The 26,380-nt window shown below is 40.2% G+C and overlaps 1 protein-coding gene across 1 annotated transcript in view; it reads right to left on the bottom strand.

The window, feature by feature from the left end:
* The window catches only part of LOC124620144 (neural-cadherin-like), a 198,212-nt gene that overhangs the window by 124,074 nt on the left and 47,758 nt on the right, over positions 1-26,380 (bottom strand). Inside the window, exon 3 of the mRNA XM_047146814.1 lies at positions 16,557-16,727. Coding sequence (XP_047002770.1) covers positions 16,557-16,727 — 171 coding nt within the window. The remainder of the gene's footprint in view (positions 1-16,556; positions 16,728-26,380) is intronic.

Raw genomic sequence — 26,380 nt, 5'->3', positions numbered from 1 at the left:
TAAGCCAGTTTTACTACTGATTTATTTTTCTTGTTAGACATTTTCCTTATCTGCATTATTGTCTTTAGTGTACTATTTTTTCTGCTTGAGCTTTGTCATGTTTAGATATTTGTTATTGCATTTGCTGTTGCTGCTTTCCAGGCATAGAGCTACTAAATTTCACTTTGTATTACTCTGTTAAGCCATTTTTACTACTGATTTATTTTTCTTGTTTGCTGCACATTGCCTTATATTAGTTGTAATGTTGCATTTGCTTTGCTAATTTTGATATACTGCTGCTTGCTTTGCCAATTTACATTTTTTTGTCATTGCTGTTTGAATTAATTGTTTTGTGCTGCTGCATTGCCTCGTCCCTTAGTTTATGCATCTGAGCTCAGTAGATTTAAGTTAGCTTAAGAGGGGGTAGGCTATATAAGAGAATGAACTATGATGAATTGGAAGAAATGCATTGAAAAGCTATAAGAAAATGGTTTGGCCAAAAAAGTAGTGTACAGTGGAGAAAAACTATTTTTGAAAGACGATGTGAACAGAATACAGAAAGCATGCTTGGATAGGATTTTTTTTGGTGGAAACAAATGTTGAAATAAGAGAAAAGATCTACGGAATGAAGTTTTGGGTGGGACTGCAGTACCAAATGCCACACTGAAAAAAAAACCCTGTCCTGTATTTTTGTGTTATTACACTACGTGAATTTGTGTTTTCCCTGTCTTTATGTGTTTAGCTAATAAGATTTACGTTGTAGAATTTTTCTGATAATATGTTATTTACTGTAAAGATGCGTAGACATTATTTGTTCTGTTCTGTTTTGTTGCTCATGTGAGAAGTTGACGTTTCAACAGTTGTTCTGATCTTTTATGTATGTACTTATGTCATAATTCCTGTAACACTGATGTATCTGTTTATTTCTATTCTTTTGTAAAGCCTGTACTACTACAAATGTTATCTGTATTGTTATGTCCTTTAATGATGTATTTTGTACCTTTGTAATTGTATTCTCATGTCGTAAACTTGTAATTGTATAGACACCAGTTCTTCAAATTAACTATCATTTCACTGCACACGTTTATGTTGGTCATAATATATGCACAGTATGTGAGAAGTAGGGACTGTTAGTGCTTGCACATGTGTTAATAATTCAGCAAGGGACTGGTTAACAGCATTGCTGGTTCTAAGGACAATTAGAAAAAAAAAACTTTGTGAGTGCTCAAGTGGTGCTATATTATCCGCAAGACTCCTCAATGGTGATTGTGCACCCACACAGTCACAACAGATGGCTGCTGGCCATCTCTACAAGGACTACAGAGGGTCTGCATCTTTGATGACCCACCAATACCATTATCTCTACAAGGACTGTAGTGGGTCTGCAGCTCTGGTGGCCCACCAATACCGTAATCTCTACCAGGACTACAGTGGGTCTGCTCTGTGATGACCTAGATACCAATATTCTTCAAAACTTCGACTGACTCTGCTGTGGGTTTGCTCTGTTGTGGACCATTACCTGCCTGCATGTCAAGAGTCAGCACTGTCTTTCTGTTGGAAGGACAACACTACTTCTTCAAGACTGCATGGAAATCCACTACTTCTGTGTGCATTTTCTTTTACTGCTCAGACTTTGAGAAAAAAAAAACACACTGCAATTTTACTGTGATGACTGATCAGGACTGTATTTATGGACTGTGAGAAAATTTTAGCTTTTGACCAACATTGTATCGATAAGTGTGTGCCTTTGATATCTTCGTTATTGTAATTACGAAAATTTATTTCAAATCTGTATTGGCCATGGCCCAAAACTATTTGTAAAATTTTTTGTGGGGAGCATGGGGGCTATGTAAGTAGGCTGTTTAGATTTTTTATTGGTAACGCCACGTAGCGCTCCGTATGAAAATCACTGGCTGTGCTGTGTGCAGTCTGTGGCTGGTTTGCATTGTTGTTGGCTATTGTAGTGTTGGGCAGCTGGATGTTAACAGCGCGTAGTGTTGCGCAGTTGGAGGCGAGCCGCCAGCAGTGGTGGATGTGGGGAGAGAGATGGCGGAATTTTGAGAGCGGACGATCTGGATGTGTGTCCATCAGAAAGAGTAAATTTGTAATATTGGATATCATGGACTGGTATATATATTATGACTTTTGAACACTATTAAGGTAAATGCATTGTTTCTTCTGTATCAAAATCTTTCATTTGCTAACTATGCCTATCAGTAGTTAGTGCCTTCAGTAGTTTTTATTTAGCTGGCAGTATTGGCGCTCGCTGTATTGCAGTAGTTCGAGTAATGAAGATTTTTGTAAGTGATTCATGAAAGGTATAGGTTAATGTTAGGCAGGGCCATTCTTTTGTAGAGATGACTGAAAGTCAGATTGCGTTGCGCTAAAAAATATTGTGTGTCAAATTAGTGAATGTCTGAGTACGTTCAGGTTTGCTTAGCTGTTTGAAAAACAAATAACGTAGGGGTTTATCAGCACAGTAATTCATTACGTTTTCTAAGGGGACGTTTCATATGGCGACCCTTAGCCGAGGATACCTCACAGGAATATTCTGATTTTTCTCTTGTAGTTTGTGTAATTAGTGTAGCTATTGTTTATTGCTAGCGCGTAATTGTAGAGAGAATTTCCTTTGTAGTTGTAGTTTTTCATTGTTGTACAGTAAAACAGTTGTGGCATGCATGTAGATTTGCACCAAGTATTTCGCAGCTGCGCTTGCAATTAAGGAGATATTATTTTCAATGCTATGTTAATGTGTTTTCTTATTTTGCTCTTCAAATTGTGCTTTTCTTCGTTGTCGTGTGAAATATTGTGACAATAATGGCGTGTGAAAAACGTAATATTAGGCTGCAAAGTAAACTGAGAAATGACAGTGAAGAGGAAAGCAGTGTGTTAGCGCCACCATGTAATGAATTAACTAATGTTCAAACTAGTAATTTGGTAATTGTGCATAGGCAAATAATCGTGTAGACAGTGAAACAATTAGTGAACAGGGAATCATTATCGATCGATCGGTTGGCAACAATTCGCCTCAGAAATCCGAAATGATAGGACACAATCTTGCAAATACTGTAGATTCAGGTTTTGCGTCTTCACCATTTTCTCAAATAAGTCATGACACATTTTCTGCTCGTCAAAATGTGAATGTTGCCGGTGCAAATGCACTGCCGAAAAGCATAGAGGAACAGATTCCAGACACTAATACATTATTACTGCAATTAATGTAACAAATGAAACAAAATCAGAGACAAACACAGCAACAGTTAGACACAATGGAACAAAATCTTCAAAAGTTATACACAATGGAACAACACCAGAGACAAACACAGCAACAGTCAGAAGCAATGGAACAAAATATTCAAAAGTTAGACACCACACTTGCACAAACAAGTGAAGATTTAACTACTGAGTTACATAAAATCGAATCGAAATGTCAAAAAGTCTGTAATGACGTAAAAACACAAATTTGTGAGCATTTCCAACCTATTTTTTCGCGTCATGAAAATGCATTACAGAATCACGAAGTAGCCATAAAGGAACTACAAACTATTGTTCATGAAAATCACGACTCTATGCAAGCAAAAATTGACTCAGTTGCATCTACCGATTCGGTTATGCAACTTGCAAAAACTCAGGAAAACTTAAAGGACACAGTAGATACGATTTCAACACAAATGGACACTCTGAAACTTGGTTCAGAAAAACACACTGAGGAAATAAGTTCACTATCGGAGAAAGTAGCCGAACTTTCGGATCAGTTCACTAACTTATCTACAAAGGTGGATGATGATCTGAGTGACACAAGACCTGTAGCCTTCACAGACACAGAAGAGTATGAACAAATTAAGAAATTCAAACAAATTCAGAATTAAATTAATACGCAACACAAAAGAGAAATCCGGGAAGTACAAGATCAGTTAGCACAAGTAATACAAGAATTACATATTTCAGAGGACACTCGCGCTCCAATACGGGAAGAGGGACATAGAAATAAGGAACAGCCACAAAATAATAACACAGCGCATTTCGGAAATTATGAAAAAAATTGGCAAGGTGCACCGAATTTTGAAATGGAACCGCCGAAACGACGTAACAATGACCGACATGCGACTCGCCGACACGATGATTTTGACTATAAGCTGTTCATTACTACACGTAAATTCAATACATTTAAGAATTCTGGCAACGACATTCATCCAAAAGCGTGGCTTCATCAATTCATCTGTTTTCCTCCCAACTGGTCATTAGAGCACAGATTAGAATTTATGTGTGGCTATTTAGAGAATGAACCAGCTGTAAGAATACGATCGGTCATTCACGATTGCCACAGTGAAGGAGAATTTTATTATGCCTTCCTCTCAGCATATTGGTCTCAAGCTGCACAAGACCGAGTAAAACATAGCATCATAATGATGAAACATTTCAAACAATCTGAATTTTCCAGCCTTGTGAAATATTTTGAAGACATGTTGCACAAGAATCAGTACCTGTAAAACCCATACAGCCCCTCAGAAGTCATCCGCATTTGCTTAATCAAATTGCCTGAACATTTACGACACATTATTTTGGCAGGACGTTGCAAAGACGACATAGAAGCTTTTCAGGGACTGTTACAAGAATTGGAAATTGACACTGACAATCGCGGAATGCGAAAACAGGAGCACAACAACTACAGGTCACATCTGTCACAATTCTGCGATGACAGAAATAATAAATAGACACGACAAGGCTATTCTTACAACGTAAATCGTGACCAAAACTGACAGCACCCGTATGACAACCGTTGGCAGAGCAGTAATAATTACAGGGAAAGATCACCTCTCCGCAGTAATGACTATCACAGAGGCAATCAGAGAAACAGACACTATGGGAACCAAAATAAATATTATCAAGGGAAACAGAAGAACTTCAGACGCAACAGTTCAGCATGTAGTTACGATTCAGGGAGAAATTCTCCATCACGTGACTGACAAGAAAGACACAATGGAATCTACCGACATGACGACAGACGATATGATCGTAACGACAGACCTGAATTGCATCAGAACTGGCGGGATTCAAACAGGGCAGGGCCCTCTCGACGAGGTGAATTTGTAGAAGTTAGGTCTCCAAATCCCAATAACGACGCGCGCCAACAAAGAGACAATAGGCAATGACTCATACCGCTGGCAGCCACAAAATGTACTTATGAAACTGACAACGCAGCTGCCGTAGCTAGTAATTACGTAAAAATGGAAGACATTAGGGGCATCTTACTCCAGGAACACGACGTAAAACATAACATCATTGCATATCCTGTGATTCACATTACAGTAATTGACGTAAAATGTACGGCCGTACTTGACTCTGGCAGTCCCATTTCAGTAATTAGTGAAACAGCCTTTAGCAAATGCAACAAATAGAACGATTGCCCCACACTTCCGTTACATAAGATTAAATTACAAGGTGCAATCGTTGGAAAAAGTGTAGATGTACGCCAACAAACCAACTTAGAATTCTTTTGTCAAAGCCACTGCTTCTCTAGGAACTTTCTTATTGTTCCATTATTGTCGACGGAAATTATATTGGGAGTAGACTTTTTGAATGAATACAAAGCAGTCTTAAACTTTCACAATACTGAAATAAGTTTAGAGAAAGAAGGTAAGTCAATAGATTTGAAATTTGAGGTTTAGCTCTTAAACCATAACGAGGAAATTAATCGGCTTCACTTTCTGTTAGACAACAGTTCGGAATTTTCTACGGAACTAGACACTAACAATCACTCTGCAAGTACTGACAGGGATGATATCGACGACATATTTGAAACTAATGAGTTAATTCAGAATAATATCCAAACAATTGAGAATTGTAACGACACTGATAGGCAAGACCTTTTTGAGATTTTACAAGCATATTCTACAGTTTTTACTCACAAAAGAGGAACAATCAAGGAATTTCAATACTAATTTCGTGTTCGTGAGCATACTAAATTTTGTGTTAGACCATACGTAATTCCAGCACATTATAGGGACCGTGTTAGAACAGAAATACAATCTATGCTTGACGAGGGCATTATTGAGCCTGCAGTAAGCTCATACAACAATCCATTACATGCTGTTGAGAAGAAAAATGGATCGATCAGACTTGTCTTAGATTCGAGACAAATCAATACTATCACTATTCCTGAAACATACAGGCTGCAAACGATGGAAGAACTTCTTCAAAATTTTGATGGTGTGAAAGTGTTGTCTTCTATTGATCTCAGATCCAGCTTTTATCAGCTCGAACTTCAACCAGAATGTAGAAAATACACAACTTTTCTTTGTTTCGGTGTTTGTTATCAATTTCGGAAGTTTCCTTTTGGTTTGAACATTTCTTCGGCAGCATGCATTCGCGGAATAAATTCCATATTATCTGATTTCTTAAAACATCACCTTATATGTGTATGATATTCTAATAGCGGAAGCCTCATGGGAACAACATAATCGCATCCTCAACAGTTTGTTACGTATTTTTGCAGAATCTGGAATTACAGTTAACTTGGAAAAGTCTGAATTCGGTAGGTCAGAGGTGAGGTTTTTGGGACATATTATTTCTTCTGAAGGCATTCAGCCGGATCCTGAAAAGTTAGAAGCAATCAGAGCCATTCCAGTTCCATCCACAAAAAAACAAGTCCGCAGTTTTCTAGGTCTCATAAATTTTTACCGTCGTTTTCTGAATATGCAAATTCTAGTTACACCAAAACTTTGTTCTCTCTCTGGAAAAAAATACTATTTGTAACTGGGACGAACAAGCACAGTTGGAATTCAATTCTTTGAAAGAATCGCTACTTAACGCGCCAATACTAGCTCATCCAGATCTGTCACAAGATTTCTGCCTTAGCACGGATTATTCTAAAGTCGGTCTTGGTGCCCACTTATTTCAAGAAGCCATAGAAAATGACACTACTGATCAGAAAACCATTGCTTTTGCTAGCCGACTGCTAACAAAATCTGAAAAAAATTATTCCGTTACTGAATTAGAAGCTTTAGCTATCGTGTGGGCATTTAACAAATTCCGTTTCTTTCTTTCTGGCAAGCACGTAAAAGTATACAGTGATCATCGTGCATTACAATTTCTTATGTCTTCAAAATTAAATCATGACAGGTTAAAACCTTGGGCATTGTTTCTGCAAGAATTCCACTTCACAATAGTCTACATTCCTGGCAAGGAGAACATTGTTGCGGACGCACTGTCACGCGCACCGGCTGGGCTTGAGAAAAGTAACACAGAAGGCAACCTCGAGAAAAATTTCAGTATTCTTTACATTCAGAAAGTCGCCTTTGAAAACTTCATCACCACATCTTTAAAGGACATTGCTCATGAACAAGATAAAGATCCGATTTGGAAAGACATCAAAAGTAAATGGCATGAAAAGACGTACACTCAGATTCGGCATTATTACCTGGTTAGAAACAACATACTCTTCAAACGCTGCACTGTTGATGACAAGCTATGGGTACTTTGCATTCCAGACGATTTTGTTAATAAGCTCGTTTGGTAACTTCATTTCAGCTACGCACATTTTGGTCCACGAAAATGTTATCGTATTCTTCGAACGACTTGTTATTTTGACAATATGGAAAAGAGAATTCGAAGAGTCTTCTCTATTTGTAAACTTTGACAAAAGGCGAAATCATCTACTATCTCACATCGTGCTCCGTTGTTTCCTATCATTCCTTCTAAATTAAAAGAATTTGATGCTGTTGATCTCTTGGGACCCCTTGTCAGAACATCGAATGGATTTTCGTACGTTCTAGTCGCTGTTGAACTTACTTCAAAATTTGTTTCTTTCACTCCGTTACGTAAAGCCACTGGACGGTCTGTATCCAACGTCTTTGTTAAAAATTTCTTACGTGAAGTTGGACACGTTAGTAAAGTCATTTCAGATAACGGACCACAATTCAGGTCTGCTGTTTGGTCACGCATGCTTTGGAACCATAAAATCAAATCTGTTTTTATTTCATTGTACTCACCACATTGTAACCCGTCTGAACGGATTATGAAAGAAATCAATAAGCTTTGCAGACTTTATTGTCACAGAAAGCATCAGCATTTAGACGGATATTTACACTTATTTCAAAACGTACTGAATGAATTGCCTCATGACTCCACTGCTTTACCACCTTTTCTTGTACTGAAGAATGAAGAACCACCGAACAGAATCAGAGAGCTTGTACCTTTCCCGAATACACGTAAACTTCGACACAAAGACATAATTGATTTGGCTATTAAAATGTAAAATCTGCAGCAGACAAAAGGAGATAACTACACGGTGAACAAATGCAAAGAAATTATATAATGGTCACAAAGTTCTCATTAAAGCTCATTCATTGTTACATAAGAAGAAACACTTGAGTCACAAATTCTTTCTGATTTACAATGGACCTTACAGAATCCGACGTATACCACATGATAATTGCGTTGAAACTGAAACTCTACGTATTAGGAAGAGTAAAGGATTGCACCACATTTCACATGTAAAACCGTATATTGAGAGATAATCTGCTTTTTAACTTTGCCATACAACTTATCACTTCACGTTACTAGTATGCTTTGTCAGACTTGGAAACTGTTAACATGCAACAATGTTTGAAGTTAAATATCGAGAAAGAACCAAGAGAACTTATTTAAACAGAAATTACGAATGCGTTGTTATAGTGAACAGACGACACAGTGTTAACTGTGTGTGTACATTCTTGCTTGTTACTTGCACGATTACGTAACGACCATAAGGCTCACATGCTTAGAACATGTACCGGTACTGCTAATGAGATTTTAATGCAACATTTTGGTTTACTTGAAAATACATTCTCGATTTAAAGTACTTTCTGAGAGATATCAGATGATACAGTGGTTAGTTTATTTGACAGCTACACGATTATATCACGACGCTACTAATGAGTGACACAATTTATATTATTGCTTTTGCGCTGTATCAGTTTTATATCTGCACATTTTTTCTGAATTCTTCTGGAAAGGAAAACATGTTTTAGTAGTAACTTTTGTGGTATAGCTACAATGAGACACCCTTTTACGTAGCACAACAATACGTTACAGTACAGTACTTTCTTCATCACGGCAATAAGCACAATAACTACGATATCTATACGCAAAGCATTTCACTTTTGTTTATGATGAGGTGAGTACATTGACTTCAGCAGAACTTTGCTTACAGAGGACGATAACTACGACACTTCCACAGAATTATCTTACGGCAAGAGGCACATTCAGCGCTAAAGGACACGTATTTGAGTGATTAATTTTGTACTTAAAACATTTATTTTAAAAAAAATTTTGAATTACAAAGAAAGTTTTCCGTGATACATTTCATTCCATTTCTGTAATCTGTAACACCTGAGGGTATAATTACATTAATCCTAAGGGGGGTACACGCTTACTTTGTGTACCATGCGTCTGGCAAGCACAAGGAGCCCTAGCTAATATAGTATTTGCTAATACAACCTTACACAACGGTACCATATTTCTCCAACACAGAATTACACAGCTACCTGATTATGTAACAGAGAAACAAACATTATTTTACTGCGTAAGTGACAGATGTTTATGCAATTACACAGTTGGATAACTTCACACTTATGAAACTGTATTTTGTATGTACTTTGTGAACTCTTCATATTTTTTCAGAACCATTGTGATACTTTGAGAGCTTTGAATGATGTATTTGGTATGGGTTCATGATTTTTAAAGTACGTTTGAGCTTGATGATACTATTGAAATGAGCAGAGAATTTTTTTTAGGTTTTGACATTATTGCAAAAAGCTACGACGTTTTTGAGATTTGACTGAGGTGTTACGACGTTATTATTACGACGACGATGAGTATTACGCTGCTGAGGTATGTTTATGATCAATAAGCTGATGCTACATGAGAAATCTGATTATGCTACGTATCTGTTATGATGAAATATCTAAGAAGTGTCGACGAAAATGTATATGCGTACTAAGGTAAGGAATAATGAGTAGTGGTTAGCCACTCTCATTTGAGAAAAAGGATGTTGGAAACCAAGAATCGTACTTTAAGAGTTATTAAATGTGTGTAAATGCGTGAATGTATCACAATGCCGGCGAAAATTTTTTGGACACTGTTATATTTATAGGATTTTGTTTCTACACATTTCTACTGTAATTTCTCGACTTGTGAAATTTTATTTGTGTCAAACTGTCACTGCAGCTAAGTGACCTCGACGTAATGCGTCGTTGACGCCCAGCTGTGCGTCGCCTGGAGAAAAAGCCATTAGGTGGAGAAAAAAAAGAGGCCATTAACCTCGATATTGACAGTTCTTTGTAGAAAGCATCGCAAATACGACACGCTCAATCTTGAGAACATGATTACACTTTAGAGTTCTTAATTTATGATATTTACTGAAGTGAAATGATGAAAAACATTTCACGTCTATTGTCTTGCTGGTTGAAAGATTGTTTACTACTATATGAAACGCCATATAGCTAGTGAATGACGTTTCACGCCTTACTTTGCCTATTTTGTTTAATATCTAGTTTCTAGCTGCACTGCAGCATTGGTTAAAATAAAATTTTATAGATGCACTAATATAAATATTTTATGCTTACAGATCCAGTAAATAATAACTTTATGATGTAATTTAAAAAAACGAAGGAGCACAAAAAGACATTTCCCTTCACAGGAACTGCATACAGAATTTTCTTTTCAAGTACTTGGTAATTTCTTTGGTAGAATAAGTTGTGGTGCACCACTTTAATTACATACACATTAAAATGTGAATAGACATTTTCCTTATCAGCATTATTGTCTTTAGTGTACTATTTTTTCTGCTTGAGCTTTGTCATGTTTAGATATTTGTTATTGCATTTGCTGCTGCTGTTTTCCAGGCATAGAGCTACTAAATTTCACTTTGTATTACTCTGTTAAGCCAGTTTTACTACTGATTTATTTTTCTTGTTTGCTGCACATTGCCTTATATTAGTTGTAATGTTGCATTTGCTTTGCTAATTTTGATATACTGCTGCTTGCTTTGCCAATTTACATTTTTTTGTCATTGCTGTTTGAATTAATTGTTTTGTGCTGCTGCATTGCCTCGTCCCTTACTTCATGCATCTGAGCTCAGCAGATTTAAGTTAGCTTAAGAGGGGGTAGGCTATATAAGAGAATGAACTATGATGAATTGGAAGAAATGCATTGAAAAGCTATAAGAAAATGGTTTGGCCAAAAAAGTAGTGTACAGTGGAGAAAAACTATTTTTGAAAGACGATGTGAACAGAATACAGAAAGCATGCTTGGATAGAATTTTTTTTGGTGGAAACAAATGTTGAAATAAGAGAAAAGATCTACGGAATGAAGTTTTGGGTGGGACTGCAGTACCAAATGCCACACTGAAAACAAACACTGTCCTGTATTTTTGTGTTATTACACTACGTGAATTTGTGTTTTCCCTGTCTTTATGTGTTTAGCTAATAAGATTTACGTTGTAGAATTTTTCTGATAATATGTTATTTACTGTAAAGATGCGTAGACATTATTTATTCTGTTCTGTTTTGTTGCTCATGTGAGAAGTTGACGTTTCAAAAGTTATTCTGATCTTTTATGTATGTACTTATGTCATAATTCCTGTAACACTGATGTATCTGTTTATTTCTATTCTTTTGTATAGCCTGTACTACTACAAATGTTATCTGTATTGTTATGTTCTTTAATGATGTATTTTGTACCTTTGTAATTGTATTCGCATGTCGTAAACTTGTAATTGTATACACACCAGTTCTTCAAATTAACTATCATTTCACTGCGCACGTTTATGTTGGACATAATATATGCACAGTATGTGAGAAGTAGGGACTGTTAGTGCTTGCACATGTGTTAATAATTCAGCAAGGGACTGGTTAACAGCATTGCTGGTTCTAAGGACAATTAGAAAAAAAAACTTTGTGAGTGCTCAAGTGGTGCTATATTATCCGCAAGACTCCTCAATGGTGATGGTGCACCCACACAGTCACAACAGAAGGCTGCTGGCCATCTCTACAAGGACTACAGAGGGTCTGCATCTTTGATGACCCACCAATAGCATTATCTCTACAAGGACTGTAGTGGGTCTGCAGCTCTGGTGGCCCACCAATACCGTAATCTCTACCAGGACTACAGTGGGTCTGCTCTGTGATGACCTACATACCAATATTCTTCAAAACTTCGACTGACTCTGCTGTGGGTTTGCTCTGTTGTGGACCATTACCTGCCTGCATGTCAAGAGTCAGCACTGTCTTTCTGTTGGTAGGACAACACTACTTCTTCAAGACTGCATGGAAATCCACTACTTCTGTGTGCATTTTCTTTTACTGCTCAGACTTTGAGAAAAAAAACACACTGCAATTTTACTGTGATGACTGATCAGGACTGTATTTATGGACTGTGAGAAAATTTTAGCTTTTGACCAACATTGTATCGATAAGTGTGTGCCTTTGATATCTTCGTTACTGTAATTACGAAAATTTATTTCAAATCTGTATTAGCCATGGCCCAAAACTATTTGTAAAATTTTTTGTGGGGAGCATGGGGGCTATGTAAGTAGGCTGTTTAGATTTTTTATTGGTAACGCCACGTAGCACTCTGTATGAAAATCGCTGGCTGTGCTGTGTGCAGTCTGTGGCTGGTTTGCATTGTTGTTGGCTATTGTAGTGTTGGGCAGCTGGATGTTAACAGTGCGTAGTGTTGCGCAGTTGGAGGTGAGCCGCCAGCAGTGGTGGATGTGGGGAGAGAGATGGCGGAATTTTGAGAGCAAACGATCTGGACGTGTGTCCATCAGAAAGAGTAAATTTGTAATATTGGATATCATGGACTGGTATATATATTATGACATTTGAACACTATTAAGGTAAATACATTGTTCCTTCTCTATCAAAATATTTCATTTGCTAACTATGCCTATCAGTAGTTAGTGCCTTCAGTAGTTTTTATTTAGCTGGCAGTATTGGCGCTCGCTGTATTGCAGTAGTTCGAGTAATGAAGATTTTTGTGAGGTAAGTGATTCATGAAAGGTATAGGTTAATGTTAGTCAGGGCCATTCTTTTGTAGGGATTACTGAAAGTCAGATTGCGTTGCGCTAAAAAATAATTGTGTCAGTTTAAGCACAGTCATGTATAATTTTTCTAAGGGGACGTTTCGATCTTCATCAAACTCGAAATGTCTTCCTGAACGTGGAGAGTCACTAATGTCAAAACGACCCTCCTCAAAACGAGAAAACTGCTTTCTTGCTGTGCTCTGTCCAGTGGCATTGTCTCCATGAACAGCGCAAATGTTTCTGGCTGCCTCCGCCGCCGTCACACCGCTATTGAACTCAGAGGGAAGAATATTTCGGAAATGTTCCGATTTCTCCAATTGGCACTCCATTTTCTAGTGTCCATAGCTCCAAATGACAAAATCGAAATACATAAACTCAAATAGCAAAAGTGAACTCCAAAAGAAAAAAATGGCAATCGATAAATAAACTCACAACAACTGGAATACCACCGTGCAAAACAAAGGCGCTACGGACTTATGCATCAATCTAGTATTAGTCAATTTTTAAATTTTTGTTAAAAATTGATTATTTTTTAAAATATTAAAAACATCAACCGATGTATTGAAATATCGGTATTCTTGTCTATATAATGTCTTTTGTAAATATCTACACAATACATATGCATATTTTTAAAATTTGCTCATACCTACCATGCCAGTCCCAACAAACGCATTACCTTTTCCGAACACCGTTACATTTTCGCCTTTTTTGACGGTAATGAATCCATATTTCTGTACTGCTTTCTCTTGTCCTTCGTTTCGCAGTGACACACCAAGCAGTACATCATCTTCATTAGGTGGATAATCAAGATATCTGGAGTGGCCTGAGACAGCGGCAACAAACCAGCTGCTGCCTCGGTTTAGCAAGTTTTTTGTTGTGTTGACGCGTGACTTAACGAGCGTGGACCTTCGTCATGTTCAAAATGTGCAAGATGTTGAAAACTGGTAAGCGACTGTTTTTTTCCCTTGATTCCCAGTTCTTCTTAAAAAGATGACCTGCCTCTTTGTTTTTCTTCATGCAGAATTGTCTGACCACACTGAAGGCGTATAGGCCATCTAACCACTGCGTCGTAAGACGGTGCAATGTTGCCGTACATTTCCACCACGTCAGCTTGGATTGTTGCAGATTTTCAAGGGTGAGCAGATGAAAGTGGGTCCGCAGCTCGTGGTCGTGCGTTAGCGTTCTCGCTTCCCGCACCCGGGTTCCCGGGGTCGATTGCCGGCGGGGTCAGGGATTTTCTCTGCCTCGTGATGACTGGGTGTTGTGTGATGTCCTTAGGTTAGTTAGGTTTAAGTAGTTCTAAGTTCTAGGGGACTGATGAGCAAAGCTGTTAAGTCCCATAATGCTCAGAGCCATTTGAACCATTTTTTAGATGGAAGTGGATAGATTTTTCTTCGAAACTAAATTGTGTAACTTACTGTCTGTAAATGTTTGTTACAAGCAGACATAGGGAATAAAATTATAATTACATATTAAAGACATTTATTTTCTGTTTTAAGAGGAAGATACAAGTACAATACATTCAGTGCAGAAAAGAATCAAATCCAAGATTCTACCTTTTTATTCAAGGTAGCAAGTAATAGCACTTAAATTTACCATTCTTCAGTGTAAGAATACATTATACAAATTCCCTTGTACCATTCAAGCATTTTACGCTGAGGTGACAAAAAGTCATCGGATATTTCCTAATATCGTGTCGGACCTCTTGTTGCCCGGTTTAGTGCAGCAACCCGACGTGGCATGTACTGTAGTAGTCGTTGGAAGTCCTCTGCAGAAACACTAAGCCATGCTGCCTCTATAGCCATCCATATGGCGAAAGTGTTTGCCGGTGCAGGAATTTATACACGAACTGACCTCTCGATTATGTCCCATGATTGTTCGACGGGATTCATGTCGGCCGATCTAGCTGCCAAATCATTCGTTCAAATTGTCAACAATGTTCTTTGAACCAGTCGTGAACAATTGTGGCCCTGTGACATGGTGCATTGTCATCCCCAATAATTCCATCGTTATTTGGGAACATGAATACTGAGTATGGCTGCAAATGGTCTACAAGTAGCTGAACATAACCATTTCCAGTCAATGATCCATGTAAACAGCCCACACCATTATGGAGCCACCACCAGCTTCCACAGAGCCTTGTTGACACGTGGGTTCAAGGTTTCGTGGAAATGGAAATGTCGTGTGGCTAGGGACTCCCGTTGGGTAGACCGTTCGCCTGGTGCAGGTCTTTCGATTTGACGCCACTTCGGCGAACTGCGCGTCGATGGGGATGAAATGATGATGATTAGGACAACACAACACCCAGTCCCTGAGCGGAGAAAATTTCCGACCCAGCCGGGAATCGAACCCGGGCCCTTAGGATTGACAGTCTGTCACGCTGACCACTCAGCTACCGGGGTTTCGTGGAGTCTGCGCCACACTCGAACCCTACCATCAGCGCTTACTAAGTGAAATAGGGAATCTTGTCACGACGCCACGGTGTTCCGGTCATCTAGGGTCCAACCGACTTGACCACGAGCGCAGGAGAGCCGCTGCAAGCGATGTCGTGCTGTTAGCAAAGTCACTCACTTCGGCCGTGTGTTGCCGCATTGTCCTGACGGATACGTTCGTAGTACGTTCCACATCGATTTCAGCAATTATTTCACGCAGTGTTACTTGTCTGTTAGCAATGACAACTCTACGCAAACGCCGTTGCTCTCGGTCGTTCAGTTAAGTCCGTCGGCCACTGCGTTGTCCATGGTGAGAGCTAATGGCTGAAATTTGGTGTTCTCCTCACATTCTTGACATTGTGGATCTCGGAATACTGATTTCCCTAACTATTTCCGAAATAGAGTGTCCCATGCATCTAATTACAACTGCCATTCCGCGTTCAGAGTCCGTCAGTTCTCGTCGTACGGACATAATTACGTCGGAAACCTTTTCAAATAAAATGATAGCTCCGCCAATCCGCTGCCCTTTTATAACTTGGCCGGCCGGAGTGGCCGAGCGGTTCTAGACACTACAGTCTGGAACCGCACTGCTGCTACGGTCGCAGGTTCGAATCCTGCTTCGGGCATGGATGTGTGTGATGTCAGGTTAGTTACGTTTAAGTAGTTCTAAGTTCTCGGGGACTGATGACCTCAGAAGTTAAGTCCCATAGTGCTCAGAGCTATTTTTTTATACCTTGTTTACGCGATACTACCGTTTGTCGTTTCAGTGTTCTATGCAAACTTTTTCCTGTAATCAGTTATTCAGCAAAAACTTGAGGTATATTTTTCTCAGAACTTTCTTACTGAGACTTGATTTCCTCGCGCAGTGAACTCCCCAACTGTACATTATGATTACTCTTCGTATGTGATGTGTCTGCTCGTCCCATCACTTCGGCACAAGCACGACTGATTGTGTTCCCTCTGGGATGGTAAACCCATTCCTGTCTAGTCTTTGTGTCCATAGAACCATTACATGCTGCATATTAAAACAAGATAAGCTGCGGACGCTTAGCAGAGACTAAAGAGCGAGCGCGACCCACCGTGAGGACGGCGCGTGGCAGGTTGGCCGGGTCCTCCTCTTCTGCTATCTGAGCGCGGTACAGCGCCTTCTGGAACACCGGCGGCTGGTCGTTGGCGTCCAGCAGTCGCACCAGCAGCGTCGCTCTGGCCACCACGCGTCCTCCAGCGGTCGCGCTCAGCTGCAGCTCGTGCTGGAAACAGACAGTCGTTAAGGATACAGCCCTCTGGCGCGATGCATTTACAGTGTCCGGACAAAATAACATCAACAGCTGTATAATACACTACTGGCCATTAAATTTGCTACACCAAGAAAAAATGCAGTGGATTAACTTGTATTGATTGGACAAAAATATTATAATACAACTGACATGTGATTACATTTTCACATAATTTGGGTGCATAGATCCTGAGAAATCAGTACCCAGAACAACCACCTCTCGCCGTAACAACGGCCTTGATACGCCTGGGCATTGAGTCAAACAGAGCTTGGATGGCGTGTACAGGTACAGCTGCCCATGTAGCTTCAACACGATACCACAGTTCATCAAGAATAGTGACTGGCGTATTGTGACGAGCCAGTTGCTCGGCCACCATTGACCAGACGTTTTCAATTGCTGAGAGATCTGGAGAATGCGCTGGCCAGGGCAGCAGTCGAACATTTTCTGTATCCAGAAAGGCCCGTACAGGACCTGTAACATGCGGTCGTGCATTATCCTGCTGAAATGTAGGGTTTCGCAGGGATCGAATATAGGGTAGAGCCACGGGTCGTAACACATCTGAAATGTAACGTCCACTGTTCAGAGTGCCGTCAGTGCGAACAAGAGGTGACCGAAACGTGTAACCAATGACACCCCATACCATCACGCCGGGTGATACGCCAGTATGGCGATGACGAATATACGCTTCCAATGTGCGTTCACCGCGATGTCGCCAAACATGGATGCCACAATAATGATGCTGTAAACAGAACCTGGATTCGTCCGAAAAAATTACATTTTACCATGCGTGCACCCAGGTTCGTCATTGAGTACACCATCGCAGGCGCTCCTGTCTCTGATGCAGCGTCAAGGGTAACCGCAGCCGTGGTCTCCGAGCTGATAGTCCATGCTGCTGCAAATGTCGTCGAACTGTTCGTGCAGATGGTTGTTGTCTTGCAAACGTCCCCATCTGTTGACTCAGGGATCGAGACGTGGATGCACGATCCGTTACAGCGATGCGGATAAGATGCCTGTCATCTCGACTGCTAGTGAAACGAGGCCGTTGGGATCCAGCACGGCATTCCGTATTACTCTCCTCAACCCACCGATTCCATATTCTGCTAACAGTCATTGGATCTCGACCAACGCGAGCAGCAAAGTCGCGATACGATAAACCGCAATCGCGATAGGCTACAATCCGACCTTTATCAAAGGCGGAAACGTGGTGGTACGCATTTCTCCTCCTTACACGAGGCATCACAACAGCGTTTGACCAGGCAACGCCGGTCATCTGCTGTTTTTATATGAGAAATCGTTTGGAAACTTTCCTCATATCAACACGTTGTAGGTGTCGCCACCGGCGTCAACCGTGTGTCAATGCTCTGAAAAGCTAATCATTTGCATATCACAGCATCTTCCTCCTGTCGGTTAAATTTCGCATCTGTAGCACGTCATCTTCGTGGTATACCAATTTTAATGGCCAGTAGTGTACAATGTGTAGAACTTTGCTTCCGCTGTTTGCCGATAGGTGGCGACAATGGTAAGTAGCGGTCGAAAGAAACAGATCGCAGACGTCAGGCAGTTAGCTTGGACCTCGGTCAACATAACTTCATTCAAACATTAGTCGATTTGTGTCTGCATCAAACAGTTGTGCCTGATTGAAAATGTCAGTTTACGAGCTTAATTCTGGTCATTTACGGGAGGTGTTACTGTTTTGTTTCAGTATGAAGAAAACAGCGGCTGAGTCTCATCGTTTGCTCTCAAGTACGTATGGTAAGGACGCTGTCAGTGAAAGAACGTGTCGTGAGCGGTTTCAACGCTTCAACAACGGTGATTTTAACGTCGTAGACCGGCGTAGTGGTGGAAGAGAGAATGTTTCCGAAGATGCAGAATTGGAGGCATTGCTGAGTGAAGACTCGCGTCAAACTGAAGAAGAATTCGCACTATTAGTGCGAGTGACACAGCAAGCCATTTCAAAACGTCTCAGGGCTATGAGCATGATTCAGAAAGAAGGAATTTGGGTCCCGTGTGAGCTGAAACCAAGAGACGATGAACGGCGTTTGTGAACAGTTGCTTCAGAGGCAAAAACGGAAGGGATTTCTGCATCGCATTGTGACCGGGACGAAAAATGGTTCCATTAAAATAACCCTAAACGCAAAAAATCATGGGAATATCCCGGCCATACTTCCACGTCGACGGCCAAACAGAATATTTACGGTTCCAAGTATCATACTCTGCATTTGGTGGGACCAGCTCGGCATCGTGTTCTATGAGGTGTTAAAACCAAGTGAAACAATCACGGGTGCTCGTTATAGAACGCAGTTAATGCGTCTGAGCAGAGTATTAAAAGACAAACGGCTGAAATACAGGGAGACGCACGGTAAAGTGATTTTGCAGTACGACAATGCTTGACCCTACGTTGCAAAAGTGGTAAAAACGTACTTGGAAACGTTAAAATGAGAAGTCCTACCTCAGCCCCTATTCTCCAGACATTTCTCCCTCTGACTCTCACCTGTATAAATCAATGGCGCATGGCCTGGCAGACTAATACTTCCGATCTCATAAAGAAGTCGCAAATAGGATAGATTCGTGGATCGCTTCAAAAGATGAACAATTTTTTCGACACGGGATTCGTACACTGCCCGAAAGATGGGAGAAAGTAGTGGCCAGCGATCCAAAATACTTTGAATGGTACATGTGTAACCAATTTGTTTCATTAAAGCTTAAATGTTGGGGAAAAACGGCGGAAGCGAAGTTGTACACCTTGTAACATTGCTCAAACGAAATCTGTCGTGTACTCATGCTCTCTAGTGTTGAAGCATGCCGCCTAGCGGCCAGAACATACACAAACACCGCTCTTCTAACTATAATCTATCGTAGAGTCCTCTATCAAAAATCCGTGCCTAGTAGATGGAAGGAAGTACAGGTCACACCCGTTTACTAGAAGAGTCGTAGAAGTGATTCACAAAGCAACCGCCCAATCTCCTTGACATAATTTGTTGTACAAGATTAGAACATATACTGAGCTCAAACATAATGAGGTATCTCACCAGAACTCCTTGCCAACCAGCATGGGTTCCGAAAACACCGATCACCTGATATCCAACTCACACTTTTTTCACATGACATGCAGAAAACTTTGGATCAAAGCACTCAGGCAGATACAGTATTTCTTGATTTCCCAAAAGCATTTGACTCCGCATCACACCTCCTTTATAGTCAAAAGTTCGATCAAATGGGTTATCAATCACCAACTTTCTCCTCCGAATGCGAAAATATTTTGTTGACACCGACCTACATAGGGAGAAACGATCACCGCGATCAAATAAGGGAAATCAGAGCTCATACGGAAAGATATAGGTGTTCGTTCTTTCCGCGCACTATACGATATTGGAATAATAGAGAGTTGTGAAGGTGGTTCGATGAACCCTCTGCCAGGCACTTCAATGTGAATTGCAGAGTATCCATGTAGATGTAGATGTAGATATAGAAGTGAAATTTATGATGGACTGAGGACTTCTTGGTGGAGCATGTTATCTTGGGTGGATCAGATGTAGAAGTAACTTCAGATGTGCCCCAGGGAAGAGTGGTGGGACGCTTGCTAATCATGTTGTATATTAACAATGTAGTGGACAATATTAATAGTAGCACTTATTCGGTTGATGGATCTATCTGTAATGAAGTACTGTCTGAAAGAAGCTGCGTAAATATTCAGTCAGATCTTGATAAGGTTTCTAAGTCGTGCAAAGATCGGATCTTGCTTTAAAAGTTCAGAAATATAAAAATTGTGCTCTTAAACGAGAAAACGTAGTGTCCTATGACTATAATATCACTGGGTGTAACACTTTGTAGGGATGTGAAATGGCATAATCACATAGGCCCAGTCGTGGGTAAAGTAGGTGATAGGTTTTGGTTTATTGGCAGAATACTGGAGAAGTGGAATTGAAAGAGAGGTGGCTGGAAGGCACACGGCTAACAATCGAACGCCAAGCGACAATCATTTACTCCAGATGCTGGTATTTGTTACAACATGTATTTTAGTTTACTCAGTTCTACCACTATAATGTAGCAGCACACCTAGTTTACAGGAATTTATCATCTGTTTTTTTAACTGCTTTAAGTATAACATATAGCCTGTATGCTGTATATATATTATTTTTCCTTGGTTGTTTCCTACAAAAAGGTTTATAATCAACTATCAATTTACCGATGGCAGTTTCGCGCTCATTACTCAGCGAAAGAAAGCTATACAATGTGTTTTTTTAGGATGTTCTTCCTAAGTAAAAGTTTTCCACATTCTCCATGTTTTAAAAGCATAGGTCTGTATTTTAAGCTCCAAATTAATCGTATTTTTAAATGTATTTTCAATTAATAAAATAAGTTGCCAGTAATTTCTTGTTTATTGCACAACCGATTTCGAAACCTCGAGCTTGAGCTCCAGGTGTAACCAGATAATTATGCAAACGCAAATGTGTTTCTCAGTTGCGGATGCTCGGCTGATCAATATTTTGTATTATTAATGTTTGAAAAGTACTCTAAATGGAATTTCCGACAAAAATCAAGTAGAATTTACTTTGAAGAACTATTCAGTTCGAAATAGTTTCCAGATTTGCTTAGGACATAAAATACATTACTTATTTTGTGATAACCGAGTATAAAAAAATTATGTGATTACATAAATTTTTATACTCGGTTATCACAAAATAAATTTTAACCCAGGCTCAAATAGGCACGGTTTGGATGTTTAAAGTGCCATTGAAACATATTGCCTGAAGCATCACGAACGCACCAAAGAGTGATATTAAGTTCTAATCTTTTCTACTTTTATCAAGAGAATCTCCCGTTTAGACCCCCTTGTGATTCCCCCCACCCACACCCCCAAGTAATTAAGTACAGGCGACGCCCGTGAGTGAGCTAAAACTTTATGCACATTGTCCACCGCGATACTTAATACGGCCTGTTGGCGTTGCAGACTCGTGACACGTCAAGAAAATTGCAGAAGTGTTGCAGCGACGAATATGGGTATCATTCTATAGTCGATTTTTTTTCTTCGAGTCATCAGTCTTCTGACTGGTTTGATGCAGGCGGTCACGAATTCCTCTCCTGACCTAACCACTCCATATCAGAGTAGCACTTGTAACCTACATCCCCAGTTATTTGTTGGATGTATTCCAATATCAGTCTCCCTCTACAGTTTTTGCTCTCTACAGCTCCCTCTAGTACTATGGAAGTCAGTCCCTCATGTCTTAACAGATGTCCTATCACCCTGTCCCTTCTCCTTGTCAGTGTTTTCCACATTTACCATTCCTCTCCGATTCTTCGCAGAACCTTCTCATTCCTTACCTTGTCAGTCCATCTACGAGTAATTTTCAACATTCGTCTGTAGCACCACACCTCAAATGCTTCAATTCTCTTCTGTTCCTGTTTTCCCACAAATCCCAACATACAAAGATGTGCTCTAAACGTACATTCTCAGAAATTTGGTCCTCAAATTAATGCCTATGGTTGATACTAGTAGACTTCTCTTCTCTCAGGAATGCCCTATTTGACAGTGCTAGTGTGGTTTTGATGTCAGTTTTGCTCCGTCCGTCGTTATTTTGCTGCCTAGGTAGTAGAATTCCTTAACTTCATCTACTTGTCACCATCAATCCTGATGTTAAGTTTCTCGATGTTCTCATTGCTGCTACTTCTCATTACTTTCGTCTTTCTTCGATTTACTCTCAGTCCATATTCTGTACTCAGTAGGTTATTCATTCCATTCTGCACATCATGTACTTGTACTTCACTTTCAATCAGGATAGCAATGTCATCGGCGAATCGAATCATTGATATCCTTTCACGTTGAATTTTAATTCCACGCCTGAACTTTTCCTTTATTTCCATCATTGATTCTTCGATGTAGAGATTGAACAGTAGGGGCGGAAGACTACAACCCTGTCTTACACATTTTGTAATCCGAGCACTTCGTTATTGCTCGTCCACTCTTATTATTCCTTCTTGGCTCTTGTATATACTGTATATTACCCATATCTCCCTGTAGCGTGTCCCTATTTTTATCAGAATCTCGAACATCTTGCACCATTTTTCATTGTCAAACGCTTTTTCCAAGTCGACAGATCCTATGAAAGTATCTTAATTTGTCTTTAGTCTTGCTTCCATTATCAACCGCAACGTCAGAATTGCCTCTCTGGTGCCTTTACCTTTCCTAAAGCCAAACTGGTCGTCATCTAATACCTCCTCAATTTTATTTTCAATTGTTCTGTATATTGCTCTTGTCAGCAAAAAGCTGTTAAGCTGATTGTGCGATAATTCTCGCACCTGTCAGCTCTTGCAGTCTTCGGAATTGTGTGGATGATATTCCTTCGAAAGTTAGATGGTATGCCACCAGACTCATACATTCTACGACCAACGTGAATAGTCGTTTTGTTGCCACTTTCCTCAATGACTTTAAAAATTCTGACAGAGTGTTATCTATCCCTTCTAACTTATTTGATCTTAAGTTCTCCAAAGCCCTCTTAAATTCTGATTCTAATACTCGATCTCCTATCTCTTCTAAATCGACTCCTTTATCTTCCCCCTGAGAGAGGCCTTCAATGTACTGTTTCCATCTATCCGTTCTCTCCTCTGCGTTTAACAGTGGCATTTCCATTGCATTATTAATGTTACCACCCCTGTTTTTAATTTCACTGAACGCCTTTTTGACTTTCCTATGTGCTGCGTCAGTCCTTCCGACAATCATTTCTTTTTCGTTTTCTTCACATTTTTCATGCAACTCCCGTCTTAGCTTCCCTGCACTTCCTGCTTATTTCACTGCTTAGCAACTTGTATTTCTGTATTGTTGAATACCCCTGAATATTTTTCTACTTGCTTCTTTAATCGATCAACTGAATTATTTCTTCCGCTACCCAAGGTTTCTTCGCAGTTACCTTCTGTGCTCTATATTTTTCTTTCCAACTTCTGTGATTGTCCTTTTTAGAGATATATATTCCACTTCAATTCTGCTACCTATTGAGCTATTTCTTATTACTGTATCTTTAACCTTAGAGTACTTCAAGCGTATCTCGTCATTCCTTAGTATTTTCTTATCCCACTTCTTTGCATATTGATTCTTCCAGACTAATCTCTTAAACTTTCGACTACTCTTCATCGCTACTACATTGTGATCTGAGTCTATATCTGCTCCTGGATACGCTTTAGAATCCAGTGCCTGATGACGGAATCTCTGTCAGACCATAATGTAATCTAACTTAAATATTCTTGTGTCACGCGACTTTTTCCAAGTATATCTCCTCCTCTTGTGATTCTTGAACAGAGTATTCGCTAGTACTAGCTGAAATTTATTACAGAACTCAATTAGTCTCTCTCTTCTCTCATTCCTTGTCCCAAGTCCACATTCTCTTGTGACCTTTTCTTCTACTCCTTCCCCTACAACTGCATGCCAGTCCACCAAGACTATTAGATTTTCATCTCCCTTTACGTACTGTATTACCCTTTCAATATCCTCATACAGTTTCTCTAGCTCTTCATCTTCAGCTTGCGTCGTCGGCATGTATATCTAAACTATCGTTGTCGACGTTGGTTTGCTATCGATTCTGATAGGAATAACCCTATCACTGAACTGTTCGCAGTAACACACTCTCTATCCTGCCTTACTATTCATTAGGAATCCTACTCCCGCTATACCGTTTTCTGCTGCTGTTGATATTACCCTATACACACGTGACCAGAAATCCTTGTCTTCTTCCCATTTCGCTTCACGGACCCATACTATACGTAGATTCTTCGCATTTCCCTTTTGTGTGCTACGTAAGCATTACTGCGGACCACCTGCATCCTTTCATGCTTAATGTCTTCCCCAATGGCAATGACATCTTTCAGTTGGATAACTGTACGTATCATGAAGAAACGTGTTACAGAGGTTTGACGGCCATGATATAGCTCTCACTTTGACGTATTGGTCACCAAATTCGCCTGATTTAAACCCGTTGGAACATATATTGTACGCTGTCGGGCACCAGCTCCGTGCCCAGAAACCACTAGCCCGTAATTTACGTGATGTGTGCGTAGCAATGTGGCACCGCATACTTCCGTAAACCTACAATAGGAGTTGTCTATTCCATGTGAAGTACAACCGCTGCTATATTTCGTTCCGAAGTGGACCAACGCTCTGCTATGAGGCTGCTTACAAAGTTTTGACTCGTCAGTGTATGAATCAGTCACTAGCAGTCATAATGGTCGGATGTGAAATACAGGGCGTTTCAAAAAGATTCAGCTCCTTGCACAACACTATATCTCTTTCAGGAATGACTACAGAAACTTTGGGTGAATTTCAGTTGGCGCCAGTTGCAAGATGCCATTGTCGGTAGGATCTCCTTGCTGGAACTGGCTCGCTCACTCGTTGTTTATTCAAAGTGCTTCCAGTAGAAATGGCGATATCAAGCAACGAAAGGCCTTTCGCGTTCTCCGTTTCAACAGATGCAGTTCAGTTACAACTGTGTGGCATGATGTTCGTCTAGACTACAGCATTGCACCTCTACAACTCAAAGCATTTGACGATAGCACCGTCTACTCGTCGTGCCAATCGAGAGTTAGCCTTTCCTCATGTGTCCATCACGCGTGTTTTGCGGCGACGTAGAGGGGGTGGACAAAAATATGGAAACACCAAAAACAGAACACGTTACCATGTTTATTAGAACGTAGGAGACCCGGCACTCAAAACAGCTTACAAACGTCTTGGAATAGATAAATACATGTTCTGTATCGTTTTCAAGGGAATCTTACACCACTTTTTCTGCAAAATAACGGCTAGTTCAGTAATGATGATGGAGGTGGCTAGTGGTTACGCATCCTTCGCTCCAAAGTAGACCTCAAATGCTCAATAATATTAAGACCTGTTGACTGTGATGGTCAGGGGAGATGCCACAATTCATTCTCGTGCCCACAAAACAAGTCCTGGACGATGCGAACCGAGTGAATAGGGTCCTATCACCTTGGAACACAGCATCGCCATTGGGGAGCAAACATTGAACAATGGCATGGACCTGATCGGGCAAAATGGTCAAATAATTATTGTAGAGAACCCATGGAATAACGCGATTTGGTGGCCCATATCATCACTGCTGGGAAGTAAACACGGCTAGAAGTTGAAAACAACGTGAAACAAGACGTACCCGACCGAATGACTCCCTTCCATTGCTCCATAGTCCAAATTTTGAGGCGTTGGTGCCATGATTCTCTTTCACGGGCATTTTGATCACTTCTTATGGAGCTTCATTCGTGTTGATTTCGCGCTGACAGCGTTCACGAGTATGACATTCACTTCTGCAACGAGTCTTGCATCTGTCGTCCTCTTATTTTTTGTCACGATCCTCTTCAATGACCGTCTCTCGCGATCACCCAGGATACATTTTCGTCAGCATTGTTACTTAGCGAATGATGTTTTTCCGCCTTCTCTGAATGCTATACACATCTTAAATACAGAGTCTGTCGAAACATCAAACACTTCAGCTACCTCGGTTACGTAAGTACCCACCAAACGAGCACCAATGATTTGCCCACGCAAGAATTCACATAGTTCCCACATAACTCACTCACAACTACGAAGGACGTTGTTATGACCACGACTAACACTTGCAACATACTGAGGA

This window comes from Schistocerca americana, chromosome 6, assembly GCF_021461395.2.
Source record: "Schistocerca americana isolate TAMUIC-IGC-003095 chromosome 6, iqSchAmer2.1, whole genome shotgun sequence".
In the NCBI taxonomy this organism is placed as follows: Eukaryota; Metazoa; Arthropoda; class Insecta; order Orthoptera; family Acrididae; genus Schistocerca; species Schistocerca americana.
This window is presented reverse-complemented; position numbering and strand designations above follow the sequence as displayed.